Genomic DNA, 22,195 nt, shown 5'->3' on the forward strand with positions numbered 1-22,195 from the left:
GGCTCTAGGCCTGTGGCTTTCCATACCCACCCCACCCCACCCAAGAGCTCAGCCACACGGTGCACTCTAGATAGGGAAAGTCTGAGCACATCAGTCTCCCCCTTAGAAACCTCTTACCGCCTCCACAGAACAAAGCCCAGACTCCACCAGGCTCCCTAGCCCAAGGCCGGGAGTGACCCACAACTGGGCAGCTGCCCCAGCATCCCCTCCCCACCCTCTCTATGCCTCACTCGCTGCCCTACTCCTCTTGCCATGGGGAGATCGGCACATGCTGTTCCCTCTGCCTGGAACACTGTTCCCCAGCTCGTCACCTGACTGTTTCTGGGTTCAGCTTGGACATCACCTCCTCCAAGAAGCCTTCCCGGCCTCCACTGTTGGCTTAGCCCCCTTCTCTGGGCACAGGACCCAAGGATGCCACTTCCAAATTCTCAGTACACTGAGTATTCTAACGGTCTGTTTACCATCTCTTCTGGACACCAACAACAACACAAAGGCAGATGCCATTGTAGCCCCAACACAGGGTCTGGGGCACAGGGCCTGGCTACAAGGTGACCACATGTTGGAGGAACAGATGATGGAACAGATGGGGAGGATCCCTAAGCCTGAGTTGGCACCATCTCCCCCAGGGCCAGACCCTCCCGACTGAGCCTCACTGCACTTCCCTAGAACTCCCAGCACCTGTCTTTCCCGTCATGGCCACAGTCAACCCTCAGAGTACAATCCGCCCCGGCTCAGCACACCAAGGAGCTGTGCCCACAACTTCCGTGCAATTCCCAGTGCCCAGGATCCAGGCCTGGAACTTAGACATCATGCCAATCACAGCCAAGACCATGTACCAGCCACAGAAGGATTCAAACCTCCCATCTGTAAAAAGGGGCTAATAGCTTCTCCCTTTATTAAGCACTCACAATGGGCCAAACCCTGTGCTAAGCATTGTGTATCTGATTTCACTGAAGCCTCACAGCCACCCAACAAAGGAAGTAGTGTGGTCAGCTCCATTTTACAGATGGGGAAACTGAGGGTCAGTGATCTGACCAAAGCACATAGATGGTAAGTGATGAAGACGAGACTGGAACTCAGGTCTCAGGGATGACGACACCCATGCTGGAACCAAACTATCTCTGTGATGGGCAGTGACCCCTGCCTCTTGGGATTCTCACACTTGAGTGGTCCCTCCCACTCACCACATACCAGTGTTGGTCTGTGTGGCCAACAGAATGTAGCAGAAGTGATGGTATGTCACTTCCAAGACTGCGACTGGTTATAAAGACTGCAGCTTTCACCTTGGACGCTATCTCTATCTCTATCCCTCTTGACTCACTTTCTCTGGGAAAACCCATGTCACAAGAAGCCTTCTGGAGAAGCCCATCTGGGTAAGGAACAGAGGCCTCCTGCCAACACCCACATGAGTGAACTTAGGGTAGATTCTCCAGCCCCAGTCAAGCCTTCAGAGGACCACATCCCCGGCCAAGGTATTACCTGCCATCCCATGAGAGACCTGGAGCTAGAACCACCCAGCAAAGCCACTCCCAGAATCACAGAACCATGAGACAATAGATGCTTATTGTTTGAAGCCACATAGTTTTAAGGCAATTCGTTACACAGCAAGAGGTAACGCATACACCATCTCCCTCTAAAATCCCCATCCCACGCGCTCTGGATCCAAACGATGCAAACTCCCCACTGGCAGGCTACGTGGTACCACTCTCTCCTCCCTGCTCAGAGATAGGGCAGGTGGTGGGGGACGGGAAAGGGGGAAGGCAGGAGGGGCAGGGCAAGTGGGGACAAGGTGTACACTCACGTCCAACGTCCAGCCGGATTTCTGCAGAGGCATCGCCCAACTCATTGACAGCTCGGCAGGTATAGACGCCAGCGTCCCTCTCCCGAGCCACCGGGATTCGCAGCATCCCAGAGCTGGAGCCCTCAGAGGCCAGAATCATTTCAAGACCCTCTGGACCAAAGATGAGAAAACATCAGGCAGGTACCCATGGTTACCACAGGAGGCCAGGGGATCAGGCTGCCTTCCTGACCCGGGGTTCCTGCAACTCCACAAAGCAGGGACCTCGGAGGGGTGTGGGTGAGGGAAGGATTTCCCCCCAGAATCAGGACCCCTATTGTTTAATGAGTACAGATTTTTAGTTTTGGATGGTGGTGACGGCTGTACAACAATGTAAATATACTTAATGCTACTGAACTGTAGACCTAAAAATGCTTAAGACGGTAAATGTTACGTGAGGCGAATTTTATCACAATTTTAAAGTCAGCACCCTTGGGTCCAGTTCCCTGAGCCCCTTTGTTGACCACGAGTGAGTCTCAGCCTGTTGCCCTGAATGCAACAGGCTCATCACCCATCACCCTGGGCCTCCCTCCTGGATCCCCACCCTCTGCCCAGGTGCAGACGGAGGCTCGGATCAGCTCTGGGAGGAGCCCAGGGTCACGGAGATGACCACTCGCCCCCCCAGTTCCGCCTCTTTGAGGCCTTATTCTCATTTCCCTCATGCACTGTTCCCCACCCCAACTCCAGGCCTACCCCTCCTGAGGCCTGAGGGACCACGCTGAGTCTGAACTGTTTTTACAACTTAATATTTTACACTTAGAATTGTGCTACATACATATACATAACACAAAATGTTACCATTTAAAGCATTCTGAGTGTCCAATTCAGTGGCATTAAGTACATTCACATTGTCATGCAACCGTTCCCACCACCCATCCACAAAACTTTTTCATCTTCTTAAACTGAAACCCTACTTATTAAACACTAACTCCCCATTTCCCCGTCCCCCAGCCCCTGGCAACCACCATTCTCCTTTCGGTCTCTATAAATTTGCATATTCTAGGCATCTCATAGATGAGATTCCACTCAAATAACTGGAATCATTTAATACTTGTCTTTCTGTGTCTGGTTTATTTCACTTAGCATAATGTTTTCTAGGTTCATCTGCATTGTGTCAAAACGTCATTGCTAAAAAAAAAAAAGTCATTGCTTTTTTCCAAATTAAGAAAATTTTTTTTCTTTTACTTTTTTACTATTTAAATACACCATACTAGAGCAAATGTCTCTGAAAATATCATAAATAAAAGATTTTTTTCTCCATTCGGCAAATTAGAAGTAGGGGGAAATTTCTACACAGCAGCTGCTATGAGCCTGATTTTTTTTCCTTTTGTTTTTGTTTTTTTTCCATTCTTTTTTTTTTCTTTGCCACGGGAGTCAAATTAAGAAAAAATTTAATTTAATTTTAAATAAAACTCATAAAATGTATTATCGTGACCATTTTTAAGCGGTAACTGTATTCTCATCATTGTACGGCTTGAATTTCATTCCCTTTTGAGGCTGAGCAACATTCCATTGAGAGATCCCCCCTTTATAAAGGGGCTCCCAGGCTGGGCTGGTAGAGCTCTCAGCCACCACAGGCAGTGACCTGAGCACAGAGTGAGGAGTCCTGAGGCCTCTGCCACCGCTAGCTGGTGACCATGGACAAAATGCTCAAACTCTGAGCTAACTCTGCCTGTCAATGTCAAGGTGGGGCTCTGACAAGATCACAGACAGGTGCTGCAAAGGCTGGAGTGCATCCAGGTGGGAGCCCAGTGTTCTGCCCCTGGAAAGTCTGAGGCCGGAGCCCCAGGACCCAGGTCCACTGGTGTGGGCGCAAGAGCAGCTTCTGTTCGATCAAACTCCGGCTCAACGTCTGGCGCAGACAAAACCCTCTACACTCGTTAATGCAGGAGAGCCTCAGAACAGCCCTCTTAACGTTACTGCTAGCTCTCAGATAACCACATCGCCATCGTCACCATCATGAAGAGCACTGAGCCCTGCCCGTGCGCCAGGCTCGCGGTAAACAATTTGCACATGTGGACTCATTTAATCCTCATCCAACCACCTATCTTTGACTTTCCAGCTAAGGAAGCAGGCTCAGAGGTACCAAGTCGCTTGTCTGAGGTCACCCAGGGGAGCCAGAATTCAAGTCGAGGTCTATTCTAGATCCTTCTCCTAACCACGGAGCCAACCTGCATTAGCTGCGTGGACGCTGGCCTGGGGATGGGAGTGGGGCTGCCAGAAACGGTCCTCTCTCTCCAGACACCCCATTCGGAGTGCCCCCCACGACCGTCCTGGAAAGCTGACCCTCCAGGGCCCCAGTGGGATCGCCCACAGGCCGCTCCCCCCACCCAGTGTACCTCGATACCAGATGACCCGGGGCGGAGGCACCCCGGACGCCTCACACGCCAGCACAGCCTCCTCCCCGACGGCGGCCAGCACCACAGCATTCGTGGCCGAGACGGACGGTGGGTCTGTGTGGGGAGCAGACGGGGAATTGGGGACCAACCCACAGACTCCCTGGAGAGAGAATGCAGCTGGGGGAGGGGCGGCGGGGACAAGGTGGGGCTGAGCACCTGCCTCCTCCCCACCCCCCACCAACCGGGACAGTCACCCCAGAAAGATGTAGCCTCCGCTGGTTTCTACAAAGCCAGTTACTCCCGGGACCAACCCCCCTTTTGTTCCTCATTGATCTTGAGATAAAAGCCGAAATCCTACAAGGTTCTTAAAGGCCCTACAGGGGCTGCCTGCCCCTCCCCTGCCCCCTCACTCCAGCCAGCCTCCTTGCAGCCCCTTGGGCAGCCCAGACTCATTCCCACCTCCAGGCTTTTGCCCCACCCGATCCCTCTGCTTGGAACGCTGTTCCCATTCCCATCTGCGGCAAGGGTCTGGTCCTGTGTGTACCAGCCGTTCCCCTCTCTGCCCAGGGGCACGTCACTCCATCACACCACCCTGCTCTGCGCGCCTTCTAGTATCTTCACCATCTGAAAGTACCTTATTTATCTGTTTGCATGTTTGCTTTGTGCCTCCCCATTAGAATATAAGCTCCACCTGGATGGAGACCCTGTGTTCACTGCTGTAGCCCCAGTGCCTGCCACAAAGTAGATGCTCAGTAAGTATCTGGGGATGGGAGGGAGTGAGGGAGGATGGGCTGGAGATCCTTCTCCTGCAGATACCCTTGACCCGAGTACCTGCATAGTATAGGGTGACCGTCTTCTCGTCTGTGCCAATGTCATTAGCAGCCTGGCAGCTGTAATTCCCAGCATCCTCTGGGGCCACTCCCTGAATGATCAGGGTTCCCTGGGCATCCACGCGGACTCTGGAGTCATGCCATGAAACGTGTTCAACAGCAAGGGGCTGGTTAGGTCGGGTCACATGGGGTTGCCCCAGTCCTTATTAATAACAAATTAACTAACGACATCACTGGTGACACCATTCTACACTGACCGCTTGCTCTGTGCCAGGCTGTGTGTTCAGCACTTTACGTATGTTCTTTTTTCCTTCGTGGGGCTCAGAAAGGTATGGTGACTTGCCCAAGGTCACACAGCCTGAATGGCAGAGGCAGAATTCAAGTACAGGTCTGTTGGATTCTGCAGCTGTAGCTCCTGACCCCTGAGCCCACACTGTTATGTTTCCCAAGTGATGTGTCTCCTCAGCCTCAAATCAGCCCAGGAAGAAGGCAGGGCAAATGCTACTCCCCCATTTATATTAATAGTTAAGAAGACTGAGGCTCAGAGAGCTCCCCTGGGAGTCCTCCTGTTCCCAGTCCCAGACCTCCAAGCCCTGAGCCCTCACCTGCTGTCCTCTTGCAGGGCATGACCCTCATGGCTCCAGGAAACGTGGGGTGCAGGGTACCCAGAGGCCGAGCAGCGGACCCTCATCTCCATGCCCTGGGAAAAGCGCTGTGACCTGGCGTGGATGCTGACCTGTGGGGCCTCTGTAGTTCAGAGAGTGGACAGGTGGGGAGGAGTTTGTCAGAGCAGTTGTGCTGGCCCAGGCACCCAGCCCTGGGCCCCCGGCCCCTCCCGGCAGCCACAGCCAGTGTAGACAAAGGAAGTAGAGGTCCCAAGGGGCCTGCGTCCTTGGGAGGGGCTTGCTGGGGAACTGGGGAGTGTTGCCAGGCAGCCTCCCAGGCACATCCGCAGGCCACACGGGGACCTGAATTCCCAGTACCCCCCCCCAGTGGGAGCCCTGAGCTCCCTGGATTTCTGCTCTGAGCTGAGCACCTTGAAGAGGCTTAGAGAGTTGTCGAGATGCCAGGGCTGGAGACCTGAGTGGACCTCAAGGTCTGCCCAAGTATTGGCTGCAAACGTAGGTTCTATCCTGGCCCTCGGAAAGCTCACAGCGCAGCAGACTTGTCAGGCTCAAACAGACGTCGTGGGCCATCTCATCTAGACATGGCAAACACGCCCCTCCCATACCAGTGGCCTAGATACGGCCTCAGAATCCTTCTCAACACACTCTAGGCAGTCAATCAAAAGTCACTAGCATAAGGGAGAAAACTTGTTCCAACACACTCACTTTTACACTTGGGGAGATAGCACCCCAGGGAGGAGGATCTGTCTAAATCCTGGGTGGACCTAAATCCTAGGTTAGTATCTAATCCAGGCACCAGCACTCCCGACGTGGGTTCTTCCCACTGCCGCCTCCACCCCCATCTGGGTGGCGCTACCCAACCCCTGCCGAGCATGTCTGATCTCTGGGCTTTCGGAACTTTCCACTGTTCCATCTCTGTCCTGCATATTGAGAGGGGTAGGTAATGGAGGTATTCAATGGCAGGGGAAGAGGACAGGACTCAATGAAATTGGCTTGGCCGACAGCAGTAGAAATTTAGGTCAGATATGAGGATGAACTTCCCAACAGTGAGAACCACTACACTTAGGCTGGAAGGCTACAGAATCCTCTTCCTCTGAAGGTCGAGAAAACACTGAAAGGGCTGACATTGCCCGCCAGAGGTGATGTCTGGGCAGAGGGATGGATTGATGGACTTTGGAGGGAAATGCTAGGTATTGTGTTGAATTGGGAGGACGGCAGCCTCACCTCGCACCAGGAGCCAGACGGACGCCCTCGTGACCCCGTTGGAGTTGCTGGCCATGCACTGGTACCGCCCGCCGTCACTGGGGGTGATGTCCCTGACCTCCAGGGACAGGTTGGCCAACTGGGTGACTCTGCCCGTCGAGGCCGACAGGACTCGCCAGTCCCGGACCCACGTCAGGTTGTAGGGGGCCTCGCCCAGGACCCGGCAGGACAGGATGGCGGTCTCTCCAGAGGACACGGTCACGTTGGGGACAGGGACCACCTGCGGCGGGGGGTCTGCAGGAACAGGAGTACAGGAGGCACTGAGGGGTTGACACAGGGAGGGGGCCATCCTGCATGCCCTGGTGGTGTCCAGACCCCGGAGCCCACTGCATTCCTCAGGACACATCAGCCAGCAGAGCAGTTCACCAGCATCTGCTCACCATGCCCGGACAGCGCCACCACACGGCCATCACACACCAGTCGAGGAGGCTGCGTGCGTGCGTGCGTGCGTGCGCGTGCGTGTGTGCGTGCGCTCGCACGCGCGCACGCCTACCTTCCACACAACACCCAACTGCAATATTTAGCAAGAGCTACACCACTCTTCACACCCTTTGAACCAATAATTCTGCCCCGGGGGATAAAGCCTCGGAAATCACCCTCAAGAGGGAAAGAGTAACAAGTACAGAGCGATTCTCTGTACAAGTAGCAGCCAAATGTGGAACTAAGGAAGGCCACTGCCCCAAAGGAGGAAAGAGCTAAGAAACCCTCCCTCTCAACAAGAAGAGGTCGTAAGAAGTGACAGGTCAGAGACCGTCTATCCAGGGACAGTCTGCAGGACCTGCAGGAAAAAAGCTGCATCCACATGTCAGTGACCATGATGTGCAAGGATACTAATGGGGAGATTTGACTCCAGACAAAATTAAGTAGTATTAAGGCATTACTTATTATTCATTGTATTAGGTGTAATCATAGAATCTATTATATGGGAAAATCTATGTTTTTAAAAGAGATACATACTGAAATGTCAGGATGCCTACAATTTAGTTTAAAAGAGTTTAGCCATATCTGTGATAACCTACAAGAGAAAAGAATCTAAAAAGAGAATGAATATATGTATAACTGAATATACATATATTCAGTTATATGTAGATAAAGAATGTATTCAGTTAGATGTATAACTGAATCGCTTTGCCGTACACCTGAAATTAACTCAACGTTGTAAATCTACTACACTCCAATAAAATTAAAATTTAAAATAAAATAGTTGGGCCATCAAATGAAAAGGCAAGTATGGCAAAAGATTAGCAATCATTAAGTCTAATAAATGCACGTGCAAACTTCCTTATACTGTTCTACTTTTCTGTACTTACCATTCATAGTAAAATATTTGCTGACCCGCTACAGTGTTAGATGAACAACAAATCAGGTTGTTTTAAGAACGTGTAATATTATCCCATTTTTGTTAAAATGCACACATAGACAAAGGTCTGAAAGAAAGTCAATCAAAATGCTATCAAGGTCATCTCTAGAACAGAGGGATCACAGGTCATTCCGATCTTTTCTGCTGGTTTATAGTTTCCAGTCTTCCTACAGGGAGCATGCGTGATTTTGTGTGAGTTGAGGACCACTTAGAGCGGCTGATCTCTCCCTGGGCCCCTTTTCTCCTCCTCAAGACAGCTTAGGTTCATTATTTTAAAAATAAAGCCCATTCATTTTAGGAGGGTCTGTGGCATTGCCAGCCTCCCTGAGCTCAACGGTGCCACGGCGGCGGGACCTGGAAGCATTAAGGGTTGGGAATGACGGGATGGACGGCGGCCCCCGTGAGGACCCGGCCAAGAGGTCAGGGGTGGGATTGAGGCTGGTGGCGGCGGACACAGTCCAAGCTGCAGCTGAGACTCACAGGCCATTCATGGGTGAAACAGCCCAAACGGGGAGGGGGGGCGGGGAGCCAGCAAGCAGGTGCCGTGTGGGCATCAGACTCTGGATGACGGACAGGCCCCAGCAGTTGGCTGGCATGCTTGCCCACAGATGGAGGAACCCTGGGAGGAAATCCTAGAGGGAAAAATCAGGAAGGGGGTGGGGAGGGGATACGCGGACAGGCCCAAAGAGACAGACCTGTGACGACAATCTGGGCCTTTGCTCGTCCGGTCCCAGCCCCGCTGACCGCCGTGCATTCATATGTGCCTTCCTCAGCCTTGGAGGCCCGCGGGATCTCCCAGCTGCTGTTCCCTGACCCCCTGTGGACAACGAACAGCTGGAGACGGTCCCCCAGCCTCGTCCAGACACTGGGGGGCTTGGTCCCCTGAATCCTGCCCAGAAGGGAGGTCGCAAATCCTACTGGAGACTTGGTAAGAAGAGGCAGACGGCCAAGGACATGCAAATCCCATGATATGCTATGTGACTCTAAGTGCCTTCCCCTCTCTGAGCCCTGGACTTCCAACCATAGCGGGGAGGTTCTCAAGAGGTTCTTCCTGCCCTGACCAGCACAGAGCTGGGCCTGCATAGGTTGAGTTTTCAGAAGCTGAGGAAGGCCCATGGCTCTTCCAGCAGCAGTGGGAGCCTCAGGGAACCACCCTCCCCCATCCCTGGCCAAGCTGGGAGGTGCCCAGGAGGACAATATGACTGAGACCAAGGTCCCACTCCTGCCACCCACTCCCCTTAGATCCCTCCAGGGCATCAGGCCCCCAGGAGCCCTGGGGCTGGGAACAACGGGCGGCCCCGAGCCACTCACTGAAAGTGCCTCTCCTCGCCCAGCCTGGCTCCATCCCGCCGCAGCTGTAGCCAGAAGGGGAGGGCGCTGTGCACAGAGCAGGAGACCACCAGGGGCTGGTGCAGGTAGCCGTGGATCCAGGGGGGCATGCTGACCAGGGGGGCACCTGTGGGCAAGGACCAGCACTCAGGATCCCTCCAGTGACACAGAGACCCACAGGGATGAGCCGGGGGAAAGAAGGCCGGGATACAATCTCTGGCACCACCATCCAGTGGTCACCAAGGGCAGGTCGCGTCGCCTGCTGAAGCCTCAGTTTCCACCTCTGTAAAATGGGGTTAATTGGGTGACTGACCTCATCGTGTTGCTGTGAGGAGCTGGTGAGAGATGGGGCATGGAAAGCACCTGGCACATGCATGTGGCAGGACCGGCTCCGTCCATGAAAACTCATGGGGTTTTTATGGTTTGTGAGAAGCCTGGCCAGCACGGACCAGCCTGTGCCACCATTTTAGCAAGTCTGTGGGGCAGAGAAGTCAAACCAGCCCTGAAATCTGACGAAATGCTCCCCAGACAGGACTCCCCGGGGGTGTGGGTAGGGCTGTGAGGCTGCTCGTCTGCCTGGAGGGTCAGTTTTACCCAAAGTTGTGGGAGGGAAACCTTTTTTTATTGAAAAGTAAGCATACTTGGAGCACGGCTGTGAATACAAAATTCACACGCATTTTTGAGATAAAATAAGAGATTTCCACGAAATCCCACAGCTTGGGATGAGCCTCTTGGGAACCCCATCAGATGCCACTGCCCCCTCGCCTGACCCTGGCCTTGGGGTGATACATATTCTCTCCCTGGCTCTTGGAATTACTTCAGTGGAAAAGTTTGAGAACTGTCCCCCAGGGTCAGTCTTGGACTGTCCATGCCTCACTGGGCGATCACGGACGTGTGCTGAACCCTCGCGCTGCCCTCTCCCCCATCCCCACCAGAAATGCTCCGAGGCTGAGGCAACGTGTCAGACCTCCTCTGAGCATAGAGCTGGAGGTGGGAGGGTGGCTGGTGACATCATGCTACAGGCTCCCTGCCACATCCCAGGGGAGAGGGGCGTTGGCCCATCCAGCCACGTCCTCAGCTGCGCGCCCAGCAGCCACCACTCACCCCCACGCACTGGAAGCCTCTGCCGGGCCAACTCCGGCTCCCTCTTCCTTGAGCTCGAAGAGCCCAGGGACCTGAGGCCCCGCCCTCCCCACCCCCATGTCTCCAAACCCAGAGCCTCCTTCTCTCAGTCAAACTCCCAGCCTCCCAGACCGGGAAAGTAGGGGAGGCACATCCCGCCCCCAACCCCGCCTCCACACTTTAATCTACAGCTGACATGGAGACCAAAAGCCAGCTCTAAACTCAAAACTCTGGGAGCCATCTGAAAGAACAGGAGAGAGAAACGGAGGCTGCTGAAATTGCTTCCTGAAAATTCCTCCTCAAAGCTGTAAAAAAAGGCCAAGGGAGGAGAAGCCCAGGGGCCACAGCAGGGGAGTGGAGGCCAGGAGACGGAAAGAAGGGGTCCCAAGCCCCCGACCCCACCCTGCCCGACTCGGGTCCGCCAGGTCCTCCACGTCGCCACCGGCACATTGGCACCCTCCCTACATCCTTAAATGAAGTGGGATGACCCCCAGCAAAGCTGATGATGGAGTGCCAGTGTCATCCACCTCTGAACTCCTCCCCGGTCACTGCCAGGGGAGGGGGGAGTGGGCTGGAAGAGGGAACGAAGCCCAATAAGGAGGCCGATGGCCAGTGAACTCAGACCCCACCCCACCCCAGGACCAGAGGCAGATCTGGAAAGCCAAAGACTTTGCCCTGCCCTCTGGGAGCTTCCAGCCTGGACGGTGAGACCTCAGGGACACACGGGAAACCAGCAAAAGCCACACACATGGGAACCAACACAACATGACCTACAATGACGTCACAGTAACAGCAGCTGTGCGGAGGGTCCCGGTCCCCGGTTCCCACGTCCTGTGTGCAGCCTCTTGAATACCCAAGAGCCGTCTTGTTATGTGCATTAGCTTACGGAACCCTTCGAGCAACCCTATAAAATGGGTGAGCTCGGCTTCCCCAGCTATAAAATGGGGACACATCTCAGAACTTGTGTAAGCATTCAATGAGCTAATGCATGGCAAGCGCTTGGCCCAGGACTGTCCCACGGAAAGTGTTCAAAATGGTGACTAGATGAGTATTACCATGATTTCGACTATGATAGCAATTATGACTAGGGAAGGGCATACCCATACCCACTGCCCTGCCCACTGCTGTGTCTACAGTGCCGAGTACCATGACCGACACAAAAGGAATGCACAGGTGGATGGATGGACAGGTAGATGGATGGATGCATGGACGGATGCGTGGATGGGTGGATGACTTTGCAGCAAATCCTGCAGCTGAAAGCTACATCTGAAGATCTCAGTATTTGGCATAATGTCTTGCAGAGCCTGCTGCCCAGAGAAGTTTAATGAACAAATATTTCCTAATCTAATCTAATTTAATCTAATCTAATCAGAAGAGCCTTCCGGAAAGAAATAAGCCTCCAAGGGAACCAGGGAGCTGGGGGTGGTAAGAGCCAATCACTCACCTGGGGCCACCCCACGGTAGGAAACTCCAGAGATGCGGAGGAGGGCGTTTCCCTCATGGTCCTTGCCCTTCACCTTGAGGTAGAAGCGCTCCTGGGGGGTGCGGAAGGACGGCCCACCCCACAGCTGATGGGTGGATCCGTTGGAGAGGAGCTGCATGGGCAAAGTCAGGAGGGACCGCCCTGAGCTGTGTGAGAGCTCCATTGAGTCCAGGTGGCCGGGTGGCTGCAGGCCTGTGGAGTTGATCACCAGGGAGATGGGCACCCCTGCAGAGGAAGGGTGAGGAAGGAGATGCTGCCATCTGTGCTGGGCTCCACGATCCTCCCCAAGCAGGGGCTCTAGGACCGCAGTCAGAGAGCAGCCTGCCTGGCTGACCTTCATCCACTCCCTCACCTTCTCTTCCCTGGGCTAACTAATGCCGGGTGGGATAAGGAGAGAAACGGGGGGGGGGGGGGGGGGGGGGGCTTGCTACTGTCCGTGGTCCTGAAACACCAGTGTCCCTTCAACCCACGGCTTCCCACGGCTACATCCCCTCTATTGTGCAGACTGGGGTGCTCACTGAGCAGAACTGGGAAGGGGTACCCCCACCCCTGCCCCACCACTAACTGCTGGCTGTCGTCAGGCAGGCTCTGGGACCGGCCGAGGTGAGACACACGCCCCGGTTTGGGAAGGCTGACTCCTGCCCATCCTTTCCCCATGCTCATCTTTCCTCTGGTTTCCTTTTCTATCTTGTTGAAATCTACTTTCCACGCTATCCCAGGACAGACAGAACTGGACTTGGGTTTTATAGTCTCCTAAGCTGATGTGGGAACAGTCAGGTCGCTCCCTTGGCAGGTGGCTTTTCATTGTTTTTTTCCTCTCACTGATCATAAACCAGGGACCAGAGGATGTGGTCCAGGAAGTGCCTTCACATTTTTGAAAAAGTATCAAACAACCTGGAAGGGGCACATACAAATCTAGAAGTCCAGATTCCTTTGAAAAATCAATGTGTCAGCGCTGGGCGCCATTCCCGCATTGCAAGAAGCAGCCAACGGCGTGCAGCAGCTGTGGCCCAGACCCCCACTGTCCAGTTAGCCACAGCCTCGCCCACTCCCTGGTGCCCCTGGCACTGAGACCCATCGCTATTTATCATTTGCGATTGCCCTGCTGTTTCTCTGTCTCTTTTGGATGTCTGGGACCCACATCTTTATCAGAAGCAGAAACCAAAGAGGGTCACGCCCTTCACCCTCTTCCACTGGAGACTGGCCAGTTTTCAATCCCCACTGTAGCACTTCATGTAGGATTTCTTTTCTCTCTTGGCTTTAGAATAGGAGCTAAGTTTCTCTGCCTCGGGCCCTCCCTCCCACTGGCAGAAACAAACACGACATGAGCAAGCAGACCCCTTTTTCACTTTGAAGATATTACTGCTGGTCCTGGCAGGGAAACCTACAAGGGCTGACAAGAATGACAGACATTAGAGGAGATACAGACTAGAAAGAAAGCCCTAAGGATTCAGCACACACCATTTAGGGGTCACTATTCTGTGGTCCAAAGTTAGCCTGACCCGGTCTAGTCGCCCCCATCTCTGCTCAGCTGGTCCTCGCAAAATCCTCCGGATGGACCCGTGGCAAGACACCATATTTTCCAGACTATAAATGGGGAGCCTGGTCTGGCTGCCAGGTGGCATTTTCTGGCAAGAAGCTCTGGCACCCTGAGCTAGAAGTCTCTGCCTGCTCTGGGGTCCAGCCTCCTCCAGGTGGAGTCATGATGGGGTACGGAGGCAACCTCGGAACCCAGTGCGCGGCTTCTCATTGGAAAACTGATCCTACGCCTCCAACGTCCCCCCAGGCTATCAGCCTCCAGGGGCATCTAAATGTCCATCAGGACGCTCGTTCCCTTGGAGTGAGACACTGGTCCCCCTTTCGGGGAAGGTGTCCACTCAAGCACCTCGGGATGTATTGGACCAGCCTGATGTTCACTGGAAGAAGTGGGGCTCTGGACAGACAGGTCTCGACAGAGAGCAAGGGGAAGGAGTAGTAAGCGGGACTGCGTGAGGTCCTGGAGGCCTTGGGGGGCAGGGAGGAAGTTCTAAAGGTAAACGGTCCCAGGGTCACCTGGGCTGGAGCCGACAGAGGGAGTGCTGGCCCTGGGCGCAGTTCACGGTGATGTGACAGAGAGGCTGGACCCAGCCTCTGCAGGCCCGTTCCATAGTCACACAGTCATGGCTCCCCCCAGAGCTCCCCCCACTTCCCAAAGGCGAGCCCCACCTCCGCAGAAGGCGGCCCTGAATCGCCCTGGGGCCAGGGGCACGGTACCTTGCAGGGGCCACTCGATGGTGTGGCTGAGGTCCAGGGAGGGCTGAGTGGAGAAGCCAGCTCGGAAGTCGACGTTGCTGATGCCCGTGATCCTGACCGAATGGCGGCCGCTGCTATAGACCTAGCACAGGCCCAGGCCCACGTCACCGGGGCATCCGAACCCAGCACCCCAGCTCCAGGCAGGAGGCGGGCGACCCGACCCGGCCTGGAGTCGGCAGCTGGAATTCTCCCGCCGTTGCATACAGGTGGGCAACTTACCCGCTCCCTGGGGGCCCAGCACGATGCTCCCCAAATGAAGTGGAAGGAACCCAGCTAGGGCACTGTCCTGAGTAGCACTCTCGAAGCTGCCCTGCCTTTCCCACGACCACCGCCCCCAACTCCCGCGGGTCTGGTCTGTCCCCCTGCACGTCTAACCCCTGCCTTGGCATGAGAGCTCTTGGCTCAAAGATGCTCAGAGTTTGAAGGATAGCAGTGCCTGCAGCACTGTGCCTGGCGCCCAGCAGGGGCTCCGTACGTTTGCCTGATCGGCAAGAGTCCTATCCTCCTGAAGCAGCAGCCTGCCCCTCCCAGGACACTCTGTCAGGAGCCCAGCCTGCCCCAGCACCTTGCCGATTACAGCAGACCCTGCTCCCCCCGCCAGTCCTGTCCCTCTGAGCCCAAGGTCACCCTTGCTGCTTCTGTGCACTCTTCACAGGACAGCTCAGTCACCCACCTGCACACTCAAGTGGTTTCTGTAAGCCCTTCTTAGAAGCTCCCTAACTAACCCCAAAGCGCCCCACTTCCTCTCACTGATGCAAGGCGGGATACTCCTCCTCTGTTCTTGACCCTTTACTTCTATTGATATGCCCACTTCACTATCCACGCTCCAGCTCTCAGCCTCGCAGGGCCCGGCGAGAGGGAGGTGGTATCTCGGGTTGGTGAAGCTGGTCTCCCCAACCCCAGGAACCCCAGGCCCCCTACCTTGATGGACCACAGCCCAGGATGCTCAGGCTTAAAGGCCACAACCTTGGCCGAGTCAGGGATGTTGAGGAGCACGTCGAGGCCCTCGTCCCTCTGCAGGATCCTCCCTGTGGAAGCCCCAAGGACCGCTTAGTCCCCAGCCACTTCCTGGGGGTAGCAGCGGCCCACCCTGTCCCCTGGAACCCACAGCGCTCCAAACACCAGCCTCGGGCTTCCTAGAGGAACTGACAAGAGGCCTTCGGTGGTACCCGGGCCTCTATCTTACCCTGATCTCCATCCTCATCTCTCCCCAGGTGCCGGCTGTACCCCTGGCCTCTGGACCTGAATACTCAGGACATCTGCAGAGCACCATGGGGCCAGGAGACCGGGTCCAAATCACACTGACCCTGGGCGACCCGACAAGTCACTCCACCTCCCGGAGCCCCAGCTTCCCATCTCTACGATGTGCCACTAATTCTTGCCCCCACTGACTCTCCAGGCCACCGAAGAGCTCCACTGAGGGAACACAGGGAAGATGCCATGTGATCCTTGAAGCTCAGGAACTGTCATCATTTTAATTCCCCTTAGCCGGGCTGCTAACGGCCTTCCTGCTTCCTCACCTACCACGGGTACCCTCCCTGCCCTTCACTTGGCATTCCCCCTACCCTCCTCGCTCCTGGAGCCTTCTGTCCAAACCCCCTATCACCCCAGGGCCTCTCTCTCTGTCCATTCTGGACTCCCAGCTCAGTCTCAGGGCCAAGGTGGAGGCCAGCCCTGGGGCGCACGTACCCAGCGGGTCTTGGACTTCGATCTCGGGCCCCGGGCCACTCAGGGAGATGGTGACCTCCTTCAGGCTGGGGTCAAAGGGGATCTTCCACGTGTGCTCGCCGTCTTCCTCGTGGTCCGTGGACAGCAGGTGCACCTTGGAGGTCTGGATTGCTGACTCCACCCACTTCAGCACCTGGAAGGCAGGTGTGAGAAGCTGACACTAGCAGGTGCCCGTGATGTCTTGCTTGTGCCTGGCCCACAGGAGGTGGGTCCCTAACACGCTGCCAGTTGTGTGCAAAATCCGGTCCCCCAGTGGCTTTTAGGCAGCATACAGGCTTTCCAGGTCACCTGAGGCCACCCCACTCCCCACTGCCCTATACTAGGCCCGGTTCACACGTCACTACCCTCTTGGCCTGTGGGCTCAGAACTGTGACACCTGAATGAAGGCATCCAGAGGACTCAGCTGGGCCAGAAGGAGCAAAGGGTGCCCTCTGCTGGGAAGACTTCCCTCCTTCCTCACATGGCCAACTCCTGTGACACCCATCACTTCCTCCAGGAAGCCCTCCTGATGCCTCCTACACACTGATGAACTCTGGAGATCCGGAATCTCTCCCAGAGCCATGTGGTTCACCATCCCCTGCCCAAGGGGCCTCAGACCACACCCTCACCTGGACCCCATGCTCTCTAAGCAGGACCATGTCTCTAAGCAGACAGCAAAGACAGCCCCCTCCTGACCCTTGTCACAACACTGAGAAATCTTATGTCCTTTGTTTCTACAACTGCTTTTATTCATTCTAAAATCTTCCTCTTTCAGACAGGTCCCATTGAAAATCAGGTAACAGGTAACTCTCTCTCCAAAATACCATCCCACTTATTTTCCTGAATAAGGAAACAATCAGATGAATCCGCAACACGGGACACTGTATAAGCAATACCTCTCCAACAAGTTAGTGGCATGAAAAAATGGCGGACTACTTCAGATTTAAGGAAACTTAACAGACATAAGAACCCAATGAAATGCACAGTCCTTGATTAAATCCTGATTTGACATTTTGAGGACAAGTAGGGAAAGTTGAATACGGGCTTGGCATCAGCTGATACTAGCAAAGTACTAGTCATTTTATCAGGTGATGTTGTGGGTTACGCTGGAGTCTATCTTTTTTTTGTTTTAATTTATTTTTGGCTGCATTGGGTCTTCGTTGCTGCGTGCGGGCTTTGTCTCTAGTCACGGCGAGCAGGGGCTACTCTTCGCTGCAGCGTAAGGACTTCCCATCGCGGTGGCTTCTCTTGTTGCGGAGCACGGGCTCTAGGCGAGTGGGCTTCGGTAGTTGTGGCACTTGGGCTCAGTAGTTGTGGCTCACGGGCTCTAGAGTGCAGGCTCAGTAGTTGTGGCCCATGGGCTTAGTTGCTCTGCGGCTTGTGGGATCTTCCCGGACCAGGGCCCGAACCTGTGTCCCCTGCATCGGCAGGCGGATTTTTAACCACTGCGCCACCAGGGAAGTCCCCGTTTTTACTTTTCTATATCTTTGACACTTCTCACAGAAAATGTTTAAGCAAAAATCAATTGAAAGGAACAAGTACGTCTTTACAAGCATGACTTTAGAATATACCTGAGCCACCATAGGGGTATCCTGTCGCTTACCAGTTCTAATCAACAGGAAGTGACTTCCTGGAATACTGTTTTGAGAAATGTGAAGCCACGTTCAGCCGCAATTAGAAAAAGGTCTGTGATCGAGCAGCAAGTCTGCCGTGGATCTGGAATTAGAACGTGGTGTCTGGCATGCTACACATTGGCCATCCTTGCTCTCAATGACAGTCCTCCAGCTCTGCCTACCATGTGATCTTCCGTGGAAGGGAAAGGGTACAGAAGGGAATTGGAAGAATTGCTCGAGATTTGGAAAATGAATATGTTTTGGTCAGACTGAGCTGGAACATGTGCGCCTAGATTTTACAGCTAGATTTCAGTTATCACTGGACGAGAATTCTGTGTTCTGAAAACTCCTCTGTTTTTTTATTTGGAGCTACTCCATTCTTCTGTTTCTGCCTAACTTTCTAAGGGATGTTTCTCTTGAAAAGATCCCACCTATTTTGGTTAAGAAATGAAGGCAAGGCTCTTCGTCCGTGTGGAGGTCGATCAGAAGCAGCAGCTAAGGCTCCCAGCTAGAAAGGCAGACAGAAGCTGGTGAGGTAAGCGAGGCAGCTCCCCGACAGCAAAGCAACAGCTCTGTGACCACTGTCCTTCTCCCCCCGGGGCCAGGCCTTCTCAGGGGTCAGGAGGCAATCAGAAATGAGCAAAGCTGCCAGAAGGGGGTGGCAGCACTCGTTGACAATTACCCAGATGGGTCACACCCGCTACTGTGTTGCAACTGTCATTACAAGCTCTTTCTAGGATTTTTTGATGGAGAGAAGATGCCCAAGAGCTCAGGCTACTGCACGGAGAGGGCTGAGACGGGACAGGAGGCCAGCGACCCCATCAGGAGGCAGCCCGCCCACGAGGGCTGCCCTGTAAGCACATCACCACTCCAGAGCTGGGGGAGCTGACCCTCTTGCCCACAGCAAGGCCAAGCGGCTGCAGGCCCAGGCCTGGGGGCAAAGGCTTCTGGGCCTGGCGATGGCCCGGGGACTCAGAGAGGAATGGAGGGAAACTTCTGAGCAGACAGCCTTCATCGAGCAATGTTTATTTGCGAAGGTAATGGCTTCCAGATGTTAGCAGGACAGGGGGGCCTGGGAGCCAGCAATGCACTGGGGCTCATCTCTGTTGCTGATGGGGAAAGAATGAGAGAATCTGGCGCTGCAACCCTGGCCAGATGGTTGCCGCTCAGCGGTTCACAGCAGATAAATCATCCCCCGAGTCTCCTCCCAAAGCATCTGACAGTCGGGGTGAGGAAACCGAGCGGGGAAGCTGGGGATGGGGGCGTCAAATGGGCCTCAGGAACCACAGATCAGAAAACTGAGGGTCCTTGACAACTGGGCACCACGGGGCACTGGGCCCAGCCTCTACCTTCCTGAGAACCTTTTCCAGAGAAAGCTCTTACCCCTGAGGGGGCTTCGCTAGAGCTGGGGGGGGGGGTGTGTTCTGCGCTCCACACAGAAGCGCAGGCGCTGGAGGTACGGCCACCACTAACCCTCCCCCAGGGCTCCCTGGTGCCTGGCCTCATGCAGAGGTCTTCCTCCTACCCTTGTCACCATCTCTCCAGGCAGTAGCCCTCATAACCCAACGGCGCAGCTGAGGAAACAAAGGCCCAGAGACGTTAAGTGCTGTGCTCAAGGTCACACAGCAGACAGGTGGCAGAGCTGGGGTCTGAAGACAGCATGTGACCTTAACCCCCTACCACCCCACCTCCTCTGGGAAGGGTCCAGGATGAGGTCATCTCCAGGGCCTGTGTCTCCTGATCTGTTAATCCAAACCACCTGTTAATCTGACCTCCCTTCCCCCTCCCCCTTACTGTCTTAGAGGGCAGTTCACCTTTCCCCTGGTTAATGCCCAGATTCTGAGCAATTTGTCATATTTGTACCTGCTGGTGCTGGACAGGGAAAGGGTCTGAGCCCCCAGAGTGGGACTTCCCAGGACCCCAGAGGGCTTCAGGATGATGGGCTCTCCCAGAAATTCTGACCGTTCTGTTGGACCTGGGGACAGGACGTTGAGCTGGGTCTGAGCTGGGGGGAAGCCTGTGGGAAAGATGTGCTGGGGCAAGGAGGTTCTTGGACCTAGCTAAGTCCTAATTAAAAATGCACACCTCTGGGACAGGCCCAAGGGGTCACGCTGCCTGCTTCCCCTGTCCGCTGAAGGATGGCAAAAGCTACAGGTTACCCCTCCCAGGGCGAGAGGATCTTCACCCTCCTTTAGTTACGCTGGAATCTCAAAGGTGGAAAAAGCTAAACGCCCGAAAGCACAGAGACCTAAGATTGATGGATAATCTCTCGGCGCCCAGCACCTAAAGCTGCACCAGCGCAGAGTACGTGCTCGATAAATGAAGGGAAGAGAGAACGCGCTCGATAAATGAAGGGAAGAGAGAACGCGCTCGATAAATGAAGGGAAGAGGGAACGCACTCTATGTGTCGTTCCTGCCATACTGGACACACTTTGAAATGGTCAAAGAACTGACTACACAGGCGGGGTTTGGGGGACTTTTGCAACTTCTTCTAGCCGGAGCCCCCTTGGCTTGGGCAAAGACACTGTTCCCTCTCCTGGGGGGATGACCACGGCCCTGGCTGCCCCGGCTACCTTCCCAGGCTTGCCAAATGTCTGGGGACATCTGGAAGGGGCCAGGTACAAGGCATGAAGCTAACGAATGACAGAGCTCTATTCAGGGAGGAGAGGGATCCAGGCCCCTAGCCAGGGGCAGCCAATCCTGCCCATCGGATGTCCTACCACGTCAGACGTGCCCTGCCCGGCCAGGCTGCCACGGCAGAAGGCTGGCACCACGGCCAGGAGCCAGGGGCTCGCCCCAGGTGCCATGGCTCGAGGGAGAGGCTAGGAGAGTCCAGCCCCACACCTGAGCAAGCGGTCCTCCACCGACCCACCCAGACGCCTGACGTCTGATCTGCCCCAGCAGGAACCCAGTTCCCGAGCAACTGCCCAGATAGGACACCGCCAAAACAGGGACCAAGCCGTCATTCCACTCTGAAATGCCTCCCACCCTTGCTTGGGTGGCTTAGTACCAGAGCACGCTGACACGCCAAAAGAAATAAATCCTAATGTGTAGCAGAGAAGCATAAACGCCATCTTTCAACAGGGAGCGAAGGCGCTAACCTAAACACGGCCCTGGAGATCATAAACATACAACATACCATACCCTCTCCCGGAGGCAAGAGCAGGGCTGGCCCGAGGCCGCGGTGGCCTCAGAGATGCTGTTCCTCTCATCTTCCTCTTCCTCACGCACAAGGGACTCCGTGTCATCCATTCACCAGCTACTTACCAAACACCTGCTCCCTGCTGCTGGCTGTACCAGGGGCTGGAGATACAGTAGCAGACAGGAACTTAAGGGCCCTGCCCTCAGGGAGCTCACAGCCTAATGGCATTAAATAATCGCACAGCTGCAAAATTATGATTCTATAAAGCAGTACAGAGAGCTGGGAGAGGGTATGATAGGAGAATTAATTTGATGGGAAATCGAGGAAGGTGTATTTCAGCTAAGACTGGGAAGATGAGGGGCCAGGGGAGGAGAAGCTGGAAAAACAAGCCACACGAGCAAAGGCCCTGGGGGAGGAAAGACACGGGGCACTGAAGAAAGAGCAGAGAGGCCAGCAGGCGGCAGCAGCGGGCAAGGGGGAGAACACAGGCGATAGGCTCCGAGAGGCAGAGCTCAGATAAGGGTCTGGACCTGTTCCAGGGGACAAGGGGGCGGGACCCGTTGGTCAGATTTGTTTTAGAGGATCCAGTGGGATGCAGGAGCGGCTCATACAGGCTCAAGAAAGACGATTATGAGCATCACTTCCCACGCTCTGTGACTTCATGACGGCAGCTTGAAACCAGCCAAAGTAGGAGTATTTACACCATGGAAGCGGGCATTCTTGTTCCTTCCAGAGATAGATGGTTGTGAAACATTTACCAACATGCCACTGGAAGGATCCCTCTGGCTCCTGGGGAGGAATGGACGTGCTGGGCAGAGGGAAAGCGGGGAGAGACCTGAGCAACTGATGGAGCCTGGAGGGGAGGAAGGGCAGGCACCTGGTCCAAGACCGAGATGAGGACGCAGACACCTGGTCAGCGCTGGGGCATCGGCAGCCCTGCACATCAGGCTTCAGGGCCAAGCAATCCTCTCCCTGCCAAGTCCCCAAGCTCGACTTCCTGTCCCAGCAACGCAGCCCAAATCTGATGGCCGCCCCCATGCTCCCCCACCCACTCCTGGGCTCCTCGACTCTGGGGAGAAGCTCCCCCCGCTCTGCCAGCCTTTGTTAGATGTAGCCTACCAGCCTGGACCTCCTGGGGGACCCGGGCTAAAACCCGGGGTGCTCCTTCAAGCCCCAATCTTTTTACGGGCGAAACTGAGAAACACGCAGCACCTGCTTTGGGGGCGAGCGAGAGGGTTTGGCCAGATGATGC

At 55.0% G+C, this 22,195-nt stretch overlaps 1 protein-coding gene across 5 annotated transcripts in view; it reads right to left on the reverse strand.

Annotated features, from left to right (window-relative positions):
* The window catches only part of HMCN2 (hemicentin 2), a 150,618-nt gene that overhangs the window by 105,261 nt on the left and 23,162 nt on the right, over positions 1 to 22,195 (reverse strand). For 4 of the 5 annotated variants that reach the window (XM_060154065.1, XM_060154066.1, XM_060154064.1 and 1 more), the window contains exons 5-15: positions 16,171 to 16,342; positions 15,403 to 15,509; positions 14,443 to 14,563; positions 12,151 to 12,414; positions 9,567 to 9,711; positions 8,951 to 9,072; positions 6,857 to 7,129; positions 5,612 to 5,753; positions 5,008 to 5,135; positions 4,177 to 4,290; positions 1,802 to 1,951 (exon numbers count right to left, since the gene is read on the reverse strand). In XM_060154065.1, coding sequence (XP_060010048.1) covers positions 1,802 to 1,951; positions 4,177 to 4,290; positions 5,008 to 5,135; positions 5,612 to 5,753; positions 6,857 to 7,129; positions 8,951 to 9,072; positions 9,567 to 9,711; positions 12,151 to 12,414; positions 14,443 to 14,563; positions 15,403 to 15,509; positions 16,171 to 16,342 — 1,738 coding nt within the window. The remainder of the gene's footprint in view (positions 1 to 1,801; positions 1,952 to 4,176; positions 4,291 to 5,007; positions 5,136 to 5,611; positions 5,754 to 6,856; positions 7,130 to 8,950; positions 9,073 to 9,566; positions 9,712 to 12,150; positions 12,415 to 14,442; positions 14,564 to 15,402; positions 15,510 to 16,170; positions 16,343 to 22,195) is intronic. The other variant, XM_060154067.1, reaches the window with a different exon arrangement.

Source organism: Lagenorhynchus albirostris, chromosome 7 (assembly GCF_949774975.1).
Source record: "Lagenorhynchus albirostris chromosome 7, mLagAlb1.1, whole genome shotgun sequence".
NCBI lineage: Eukaryota > Metazoa > Chordata > Mammalia > Artiodactyla > Delphinidae > Lagenorhynchus > Lagenorhynchus albirostris.